Here is a 9,850-nt window from a genome sequence, read left to right as displayed (position 1 = left end):
AAAAACTGGTAGTACATCCTGAAATGCGGACATCTAAAAGAAATAATAAGACTTTCAATGTTTATTTGTTCTTATTTACAAAAAAAAAACACCAGTTAATAAAAAAATAGTGTAATTATATTTAGCTAATATTTAATGGTATTTATATAATAAAAGTAACTTATCTTAAATACCTAATGTACAGTCAAATGTATTTAACCAGTTTTCAGTAAGCAAAAATTAAAAAAAAAATGTTTGGAATGAGTATTCTTCAAAAATAAACTTCCACTTACCTCAATTTTTTTTATAATATGATAATATATTATTATAAAACTATATAATGTGATTTTAATAGAACTTTGTGGGGTATAAGTTCCTCCTAACCATCTTTAATTAGCTCCGATGTTAGAGTCAAGGAAGGGTTTGTAATTAAAAATTTGTAGGATTTTGTTTTTGTCGAATTTAAGTTTAAGTGATGGTAGTACTTAAAGATTTTAATTATTTATAACTATTATGCTGAAAACTATTCTTATAATATAAATTTTATAAAGTTGTAATGACATAAATATTTAGATTACAAAAAAAGAAAAACGAAAACTTAACCGAAAAACAGGTTTTAAAATCTGAACCCTTAAAAATTAACAAACGGAAACAGTTCTTATCTGGCAAAATAATTATTTAAAGAATATTATTTGGATGTTTGTGAGTATAACATAAAATTATCAACCCAAGAATTTTCACTTTAATTGCATTTACCACTATAATAACATACTCAATTAATTATTAAAAATTTTACACCCTTATTTATTATAGGAAAAAATAATAGTTTATGTCTCCCATTATAAATTTATCATTTATAATAAAAAACTTTTGAAAGAATTTATGAGTTAGGTAATTTACTTGATAAATTTTTAACAATTTAATTTTAAATAAAACAACAAACTAAATTATTTTAAATTATCCCTGTAACATGTTTGATATATCCAATTTTACTTTTTGAGCCGAGGGTAGAAGTTAAGGTTTTATCAATATTTCTTCTATTTATAGAGCTAATTTAAAATATGGAGACCTCTTTGACTGTTACCTGTAACAGTATGAGTATTATAAGATTTCAGCCATATTATCTTCTTCAATAATACAATGTTGTACAAATATAAATTAAAATAAAATTATTAATTCATTTCCTTAACAATTTAGTTACTATAAATTAGTTATCTATATCAATTTACAAATAATAAGTAGAGCTGCCATACATTACCCCAATTAGAACACTTTATAAAAACATTCAAAGTGATCTAATATGTATGATGAAAACTTTGTAAACGTATTTTAAAAGAATTTGTAGCAAAAAATAATATTATTTAAATCAATATTATTTTATATTATATATAATGACACCATATAATGGTATCATTTTAGAACGATATTTTTTGTAAAGGGAAAAGGATTTTTAAAAAAATTTTGATTAGTAAAAATTATAATGTTGGGTAACATTTTAACATCTTTAAGCCAATAATCTCCCATGAATCACAAATTATAGCATTTTTTCCAGTAACACAATATTTTTTTTAAATAACATACATTTTAACCCTTAACTACAGACGTGTAAATAAATGACGTAATTACTGATGTGTGGTCTACCAGATTGTACTCTTGTACTTCATATAATTAATAACTAGATGTCAACCATTTAAAGGTACATTAAAAACAAATACAATTAACAACAATGTATAAAAAGTAAATAGTGAACAAAAATTTGATGCGGCCTGATAGACCGCATGTTGGTAGTTAATGGTTAATAGTCTACCCAGATTTTTCTTTCTAATCCAGTCTAGTTGTATATCAAATATTAATATTGAATACTGGTAAACTTCATAATATCAGCTAAAATCAATATTTATAATAATTAATTATATATAATAATATATAAATATTCAGTGGCTAATTAAGGATTTTTCAATGTGATGGCTAATACCAAAAAAAAAAAAATCTTTTTTTAGATGATTTTTACCTATAATATAAAAGATCTAATGAAGAGGATTGGGGATTAGTTCTTTTTAACTCTTTAGTTACACCTCTAGTATGTATTAAAATAAAACTATTAGATGCAGTTGTTAATATTTTTATCATCTACTGCATAATTGATAGATAAAAATTTAAATTAATATGAGTTTGTTTTTTAATTTGTTAATTATACTTAAAATAAAATCTTACATCTAGATGTTTTATAACAAAAATCACGTAAATAATCGAATAGTTTTATCTGCACCACATGTTAACACCCACGGTTCTGTTGGATGGAATGTAACACCGAAAATACCAAAATCTGAGGTTTCTTCATGTTCTTTGAGTAATTTCAAAGGCACAATTAATGGGTTTTGAAGTAAATCACTAAAAATGGAATAAAATAAATTAAAACCCAAAACATTTTTCAAGATATATAGAATATTATTGTTAAAATTTTATAAAAATATATTAAAGTTTCCAAGCAAAAAGGATGTAAGTAATATTTTTCGAAATTTACAGGAGATTCAAAATAAAAATAATGAATATTAATTGTTGTTTAGGAATAAAGTTTATTAATAAGCAATAATAATTATTAAAAAAACACTTACCTTTTTTCTATAGTAATGGATGAAATAAATTAGGAATTATAATGAGGGATACTATGATGTATGTAATTTACTGATGATATAGCGTTGATAGAAGAAAATAGAAAGGAAGTTAACAAAAGGCTCAAAATGTGGATATTAGTCCGTGGAATTAAGAGTTATTAGAAGTAAGACAGAGTATATAGAGTATCAGTTTGACAAAAGATAACTTGGGGTTAATGAAATGAAGTGAGTAATGATAATAAGCAAGGATGCAATAGGAGGTGGTATGTTTTAAATATTTAGGATCATTCATTGAAATGTACCATGGTATTGTTGACCATGTAAGCCAGTGAAGCTGAAACCTATACCTGTTGTATGGTTCAGAGTGTTGGGCTGTTGGCAAGTAAATAGTTGAATAGATTAATGAGTGGTAATGAGAGAAGATAGGATAAGGATTGAATATGTAAGAGGAAGTATAGAAGTACTGTCAACCATAGATAAGTTAAGCGAAAATAGGTTAGATTCACCATCTAAGCCATGATTTAACCAATCGTTTTGTGAGGATAGAGAAATTGAAAGATTTAAGAATGGTTATAGAAATATATGTTGAAGGAAGAAGAGTTAGAGAAAAAATGAAAAAGAGGTGGCTGGGTGCTATTGAGAGTGATATGAGAAGACCTTGTATGTGTATAGATTATATGGGAGATTATGTCAAGTAGTTTAGTATGTAGACGGACAACTTTTTATAGTTGGGATAAAAGCAAGGGGGAAAAATAATTAATATAATAAAAGCTACATTTTAAAATAAGTAAAAATAATTGATGTTTACTTGTAGACCATTCCGTGTGATACAATCAATGAACGATCATCAGAGCCAGAAGCAAACAAAGGATAACGTTTGTGGAAGGCAACAGATCGAACAGCTGTTGCATGTAACCTCAAAGTTTTGTATGGTTTAGTAGAAAGATCAAGATCAAACCACAGCATTTTTCTATCATAAGTTCCAACAATTATGTTATCACCACCTAGTAATCAAAACAAATTATTAACATGGCACTGTTATATTTTATTGTATAAAATGACATAATTTAGATGTTAAACACATACTATAAATACAGTATATATAAATCATGAATTTTAGTAATAAATTGAATATTGTTTTTAATTTTACTAGCAATTTTTATAATAGAAATTTTATTTTTTAATATTTGAATAGTGAATGTGTCAAACATTCTATGTGCCAAAAATATACTTGTTCAAAAAACACAAAAAACAATGGTAACATGGGCATGTCTCACAGAACGAACACCATCTATGAATGCAATTTTGTACAAGTAAAAAATTTAATTGACATTTGAAACACATACAAGATTGTGGCTTTTGGCACATAGAACATAAATCAGAAATAAAACAATTTTTTACTTTTTTGGGACATAGAACGTTTGACACATTCACCCTTCATTTATACTTAAAAAGGGTTTATGTATATTTTTCTAATAATTAAAAAAATACTGGAGTTTTCATAAGCACCTTTATATTATTTCTAAATAATAGTTAATCATGATTAATATTACTTTTATTTTTAAAGAATTCAGTTAACTCATTAATTTAATAACAAAAATTATCTCTTTTTCAAGTTGTTGATTTAAAGATAAAAAAATAAAAATAGCTAAGAAGGTAATTATAACATAATATTACTTTGTATTTATATATAACGGAATACATTATTATATACAAGATGTTAAGTAAATAAGAAAACAGGTAAATTGTTACAAACAATGAAAACAATAGAAATTTGTTAACTTAATTACTGAACACTATATAAATATAAAACAATAATTAATATTCAATAATGTATAATTTATAAAAATTTTCTTTGGTACATTAACATAAGAGAATAATTACCTGGATGGATTGCCATAGATGAAATCCACTTGGCATAACTCATTAACTTTTTAAATAACTCTTGTTTTACTAGATCATAAATACGTATATTTTTTTGAGTCTGTAAATAAATCACAAACAAATAAATTAACAGTGGCTTGGTGCAAAACCTCAACAATTTTTATTGTAATTTTTTTAAATACATTCAATCTATTTTTTACACCTTAAAAAAAAAAAATCAATTATATCATCATATATTAAATGATGGTAAAAAAAAAGTTTTTGAATTCTCATGCCAAGCTAACATATAAATAATTATAATATCTTACAGCCACAAATAAAAATGGTCTAATTGGATGAAATAGTACACTTTGAACCAATCCTTTTGATTTTGCAAATGGCAACTGTGATCGTCTTGTAGACATTTGATGAATAAGTACTGAACGATTTGCTCCATCAGGCATTACTGTAGCAGCATAATCTCCACGACCATGCCAAGTAACCTATCATGTTGAAATTATAAAATTTTTAAAAATAGAACAAATAATTTTTAATTAATTTAAAAATGTATAAATAACTAATTAAAAACAACTCACTTGTTTAATTTCTTTGAAATGGTTTAAGATTATTCTAATACCATTATCATATTCTTCAGAGGTTGGCTCATCCCACTGAACAACAGCTTTAACTTTTTCAGAAACTATAGAAAAAATAAAGATAATTATTTAAGGTTTTAAGAGACTTAAATTAAAATAATGTACCTATTGTTGTTTGAACAGGCGGAGTTGAAAGAATTGTATCAGTTTTAGATACTACTAAGTGATCACCTATCCCTGGATTTATTATTAATAGTTTACGGTCAGCGACAACTGCTATTAATGATAATGCTTTATTAGGATTCCACTCAACACTTCGCACTATTCCTCCAACTGGTATAGTTCTTAAACAACGAGCAGTACTGATTTCCCATACTGGAAGTATTAAATTAAAGTTATAAGTTTTTCTTTGATAAAAAATAACTTTTGATTATAAAAATAATAGGTTATACTTTTAACTGTCATATCATCAGAACCAGATAATAAATATTGACCAACCGGATCAATTGATATGCATCGTACCATATCATTATGCCCATTAAATACCAAAGATTGAACTGTTGGAAATGGTTGAAGATCTTTAGGACTAGGTAACTTAGGTAATAAATCTTCTGGCTCAATAGTTAGCTAAAATAAATAAATAGAAGAGTAGGTATTTAATAAAATTATATATAAAAGACATACTCTCATTTTCCTTGCTCTAGGGCACAAATATAAGTCCATACATCTTGTAAATCTTTCTTTTATAAATTTTGGATATGTTGGAACACTTCTTAAGCTAGAGTATTTTTGAGGTATAAAATGTAACTTGCGTTTCCATGGTGTTTCTTCTTGTTTCTTCCATATTCTCATCTAAATAATAATTTAAATTAAACAATACTTTAAAAAGTATTATAACTATTTGATATATACCTCACGGTCATTAAACATAAATTCTGGTGGTGGATTATATGATTCTGCATGAGATGGTAAATTTCTTTTTGGAGCTGGTATATGATCAGTAATTCTTCTCATGTGCTTATCTTCAGTATCATCTGTTTCCCACATCATATAGAAATTACGTTGTCGTTTCTTTTCACGTTCTCTTCTTTTTTGTTCTCTAGTTTTTAGCAAGCCAGCTCGTATTAAACGAGCATAACGCTCAACACGTTGTGCTTCTTGTCGACTAGCTATAAATGATCTTTTATGATCAGCTGAATTTCGAATTGGCATATTCATGACTTCAGATGTAAACCAATCTACCCATGGCTAAAGAAAAATAATTTATTTATTAGAATTTGCTAATATAACAAATTAAAAACTATAACCAACAGCATAATCATCAAAAGTTGAATCTGGTATTTTACTGGACTCAATTCTTTGAATTAATTCTACATCTTTGTCACTTAAGACTATATCTTGGCCAGTTTGTAAATCTCTTACTGTACGCCTATTTATATAAACATAAAGACACATTAATTATTGAATATTTTAATTTGAAATAAGTTTTGTCGTGTTCAGTTTTATGCTAACTATACTACTTAACAGTATAGTTACAACCTTGTACCTGTAATTATCAACATTAAAATGAAGATATGTATATGTATGTAAATATGCTAAATAATACAACAATTCATTAAAACTTCAATACATTTGTAAAAGTTTTATCGTTTAAAAGGGAATATACTTATTTCAAAGGCAATAATTTTACCAGAAATCAGGATTTTCCATTTTTTCCATAAAATTGTCAAGTTGGTCACCACGTTCTGGTTTAATAATTTGTTTACCTTCCCAGTCATAACCAACATGAGGATATTCATCATACCAATGCAAAGGTACATTACCAATAGTATTTCTTATATCCTACAAAAATTAATATTTTAATTATTATTATAATTCAACAAAATTAAGAAGTTATAATAATTTACTTCTTCATCAGAAGTATCCATTTCTTCTACATATTCTTCATATTTTATAGTACCATTTATTTTTTCTGAACATTCTAGATCATCTTTGGTATCATTCATTTCTTCAGCTGGAGAAGTGGACTCCATATTTATAAAACTGTAAAAAATTAAATAAAAATTAACAAGAGTATTCACTGTGAATTCGAATAATTAATATATATAAACACTGCTATGATCACATGTAATAAATTCATTTGGAAATGTATAAGATGTTAGAAACGTAAAATTTGATAAAAAGCACGTGAATTTGAATTCTTATCAAATTATTTCGATTATCATATTATGATGAACTATACGTGCTACAGAATGAGTTTACACTGTTGCACCGTGAAATGTAAACATTTTTCTACATGGTTGCGCTACTAGTATACATGTTGTCATACACAGGTAAGGTTGACAAAGAAGTTAACATAGATAGATTTTGAAAGTTATTTTAAAAATAAGTATATTTATAGAAATATTCAGTACATAAACTTAAACTCATATCAATTGTGAAATTGTGTTTTGCATCTCACAGTTAAAAATACAATTTCCAGATATACGTGACTAAAGTAGATTTATGTAAATGAACACAATTTTTTCAAGGTACGTAGAAAAATTAATACATGTTAATTTAAAATAATTTTTATATTTCATATTTATTTTTCAATAAAATAACTGCTAAGTTTTAAAGTCTATAAAATTATAATAAACAGACTTCGAATTTATTTTATCAATTTTGAATTAACTGGTTTTGATATGGAAAAATGAGAATAAAATGAAGTTTTATACCATTGTTTGTAGTTGAAGAAAACTACCATAGCGATTCATAGTTGATATTTGGTGCTAAACACAGTGACATATTTACGGAGGGACATAAGGGTTGTATCCCCCGTGAACTAATTTGTAACATAATTTAGATAATTGTTTGAACAAAACGATTATTAGACTTTGTTTAATAGTAAAATCCATTTTTTTATTTTTAATATTTTGTATATTTGTATTGAAAATATAGAAAAATCCTAGATCCGCTTCAGACTAAACATGTTAAAAATAAAAGAAATTAATATAAGGTATAATTAATTGCAGACCCTTATAAATGAAATGGTTTTTAACTGATTAAAATATTTTCACTGATCACTAATTAAGTAAAATTTTTCTGCATTTTATAACTGCAATAACTTTTTTTTTTTTTTGAAAACACTGTTCCTAATAAAATTTATATGAAAAATACTAATTCCAATAAACACTCTTTTGGTATACACTTTACGAAAATCAATCAAAAATCTAAGTATAGAAATGGTTTAAAAAGGCCCACTGGCTTAAAAAACTTAGAATATGCATTAACGCAAAAACATCTTATTTTTCTTTTCCTTTTTCCCATCTACTTGGCGTTGACGATCTGTATCTTAAACCTTCACTTGACACGATCTCTTACGTTATATATACATAAACTACCAGACCTCATATCACACCCAATTACATTCAAAAGTGATATAAACACTTAAAGTTTCAAATTTTTGAGTATAATATACAAGGGATTAAAAATACAGGTACCTAATTGGTTTTTTATGACATCGATATTAGCAGGTATACAGCATTGTTATTATCAATGGTAGTAAAGCACACTGTTGTGAGTTTATAAATACACTAACTGACAATACAGAAAGTATATCTATTGATAGTCATAATTGATAATAAACAATCCGTGACAATGACAGTAATGTCATAAAAAACCAATTAGCTACCTGTATTTTTAATCCCTTGTATATTATACATGTATATTTACTCAAAAATTTGAAACTTTAAGTGTTTATATCGAATAAACTAATAAAGTTATACTAAAAAATTCAAATGCCATTTACTATTGAATTAAAAATCCAAACATTTTATTAAATTCAAAATATGTGTTCCCATTTAAAAAAACAAAGTTGACACCCTTACCAGGCATAAGGGATGAACATAATAAGTTTTAAATAGTTAATCATTCAAGAATAATATGCAACTAAAAAAAACCAAAAAAAAAAGTTTAAATTATATTTATTCTACAAGTAATTGAGTGGGTAATGATAAAAAAATTACCTGTATAATTTCAAAAAAGAAATTATAACGTATACATTTTTTATTAAAAAAGGCAAACGACCTTTCGTCAAGTTGTCTTTGAAACTTGGGCATAATTAATTGTATAACATTGATACGTTCTATAACTTTTCAGTAATATCTTCTCATATTCTTTATTTTTAATTGTTTAGTTGTCCATATTATTTATCAGGATATTAAAGAAGAGTATGATAAATGATGTGTAGAATGTAAAGTCACCACGTTTAAAAAAAATTAGAACTATGGCTCTGTTTTTAGTTTATCCCTTCCCATCCAAAAAGGTAGAATTTGAATGTCTTTAAATTTAAATTGTATTATATTATATAGCAATTACACTTGACTGAATTTTTTAAATAATAGAAATAACAAATCACTTGGGGTGACCTTAAGTAGTTGGGATTAAGGCGAGAAAAAAAAAGAAGAATAGAAATGACAAATCACTCATTAAATTTTTCGGTTGGAAGAATTATCAAGTGCTTATCTTTTCTATCCGACGCCTTTTAAAAAGATAAAATAAAAAACAATTATAAAATATATAGTTTATTTTTCATGTTTTATTTTAAACCACCATTATTAAAAGTTTCTTTTTTATTTGCTGTGTCGATATTCATTGCTTAGAAATTAATATTAAAAGGATCCATATTGATTTATAAAACATTCAATTGTTTGTTGTTATTTATTAAAATGAATAAGTTGAAAATGACTGACTTACCTGATTATGGCTGATATAATTAACATTTTTGTATAATTGTTTAAGTTGAAATGAAATTAT

The 9,850-nt window shown here is 25.5% G+C and overlaps 1 protein-coding gene across 3 annotated transcripts; it reads right to left on the bottom strand.

Moving 5' to 3' along the window:
• Positions 1 to 803: 803 nt before the first annotated feature.
• On the bottom strand, positions 804 to 7,208 carry LOC126895573 (ribosome biogenesis protein BOP1 homolog). Of its 3 annotated transcripts, none has more exons than XM_050667586.1 (13): positions 6,961 to 7,208; positions 6,744 to 6,895; positions 6,365 to 6,482; positions 5,966 to 6,301; positions 5,738 to 5,905; positions 5,506 to 5,680; positions 5,219 to 5,428; positions 5,054 to 5,157; positions 4,787 to 4,960; positions 4,479 to 4,578; positions 3,403 to 3,598; positions 2,194 to 2,370; positions 804 to 1,063 (listed from the first exon to the last, which is right to left on the bottom strand). In XM_050667586.1, the coding sequence occupies exons 1-12, from the start codon at positions 7,084 to 7,086 to the stop codon at positions 2,217 to 2,219; spliced, it is 2,013 nt and encodes a 670-aa protein (XP_050523543.1). In that variant the 5' UTR covers positions 7,087 to 7,208; the 3' UTR covers positions 804 to 1,063; positions 2,194 to 2,216. The 3 variants fall into 3 exon arrangements, with proteins under 3 accessions (XP_050523543.1, XP_050523544.1, XP_050523542.1); XM_050667587.1 differs by lacking the exon at positions 804 to 1,063 and adding an exon at positions 1,611 to 1,863; XM_050667585.1 differs by lacking the exon at positions 804 to 1,063 and having other exon boundaries at positions 2,135 to 2,370.
• Between the last annotated feature and the right edge of the window lie 2,642 nt (positions 7,209 to 9,850).

Source organism: Daktulosphaira vitifoliae, unplaced genomic scaffold (assembly GCF_025091365.1).
Source record: "Daktulosphaira vitifoliae isolate Bord-2020 unplaced genomic scaffold, ASM2509136v1 Scaffold_1, whole genome shotgun sequence".
NCBI classification, from domain to species: domain Eukaryota; kingdom Metazoa; phylum Arthropoda; class Insecta; order Hemiptera; family Phylloxeridae; genus Daktulosphaira; species Daktulosphaira vitifoliae.
This window is presented reverse-complemented; position numbering and strand designations above follow the sequence as displayed.

Bases quoted from the DNA above. Each gene is read 5' to 3' on its own strand.
- LOC126895573 (XM_050667586.1), bottom strand. From the start codon at position 7,086: ATGGAGTCCACTTCTCCAGCTGAAGAAATGAATGATACCAAAGATGAT. The intron at 6,896-6,960 runs GTAAATTATTAT...TAATTTTTGTAG, and splicing joins TGGATACTTCTGATGAAGAA to GATATAAGAAATACTATTGG. The intron at 5,681-5,737 runs GTATGTCTTTTA...TATTTATTTTAG, and splicing joins CTAGAGCAAGGAAAATGAGA to CTAACTATTGAGCCAGAAGA.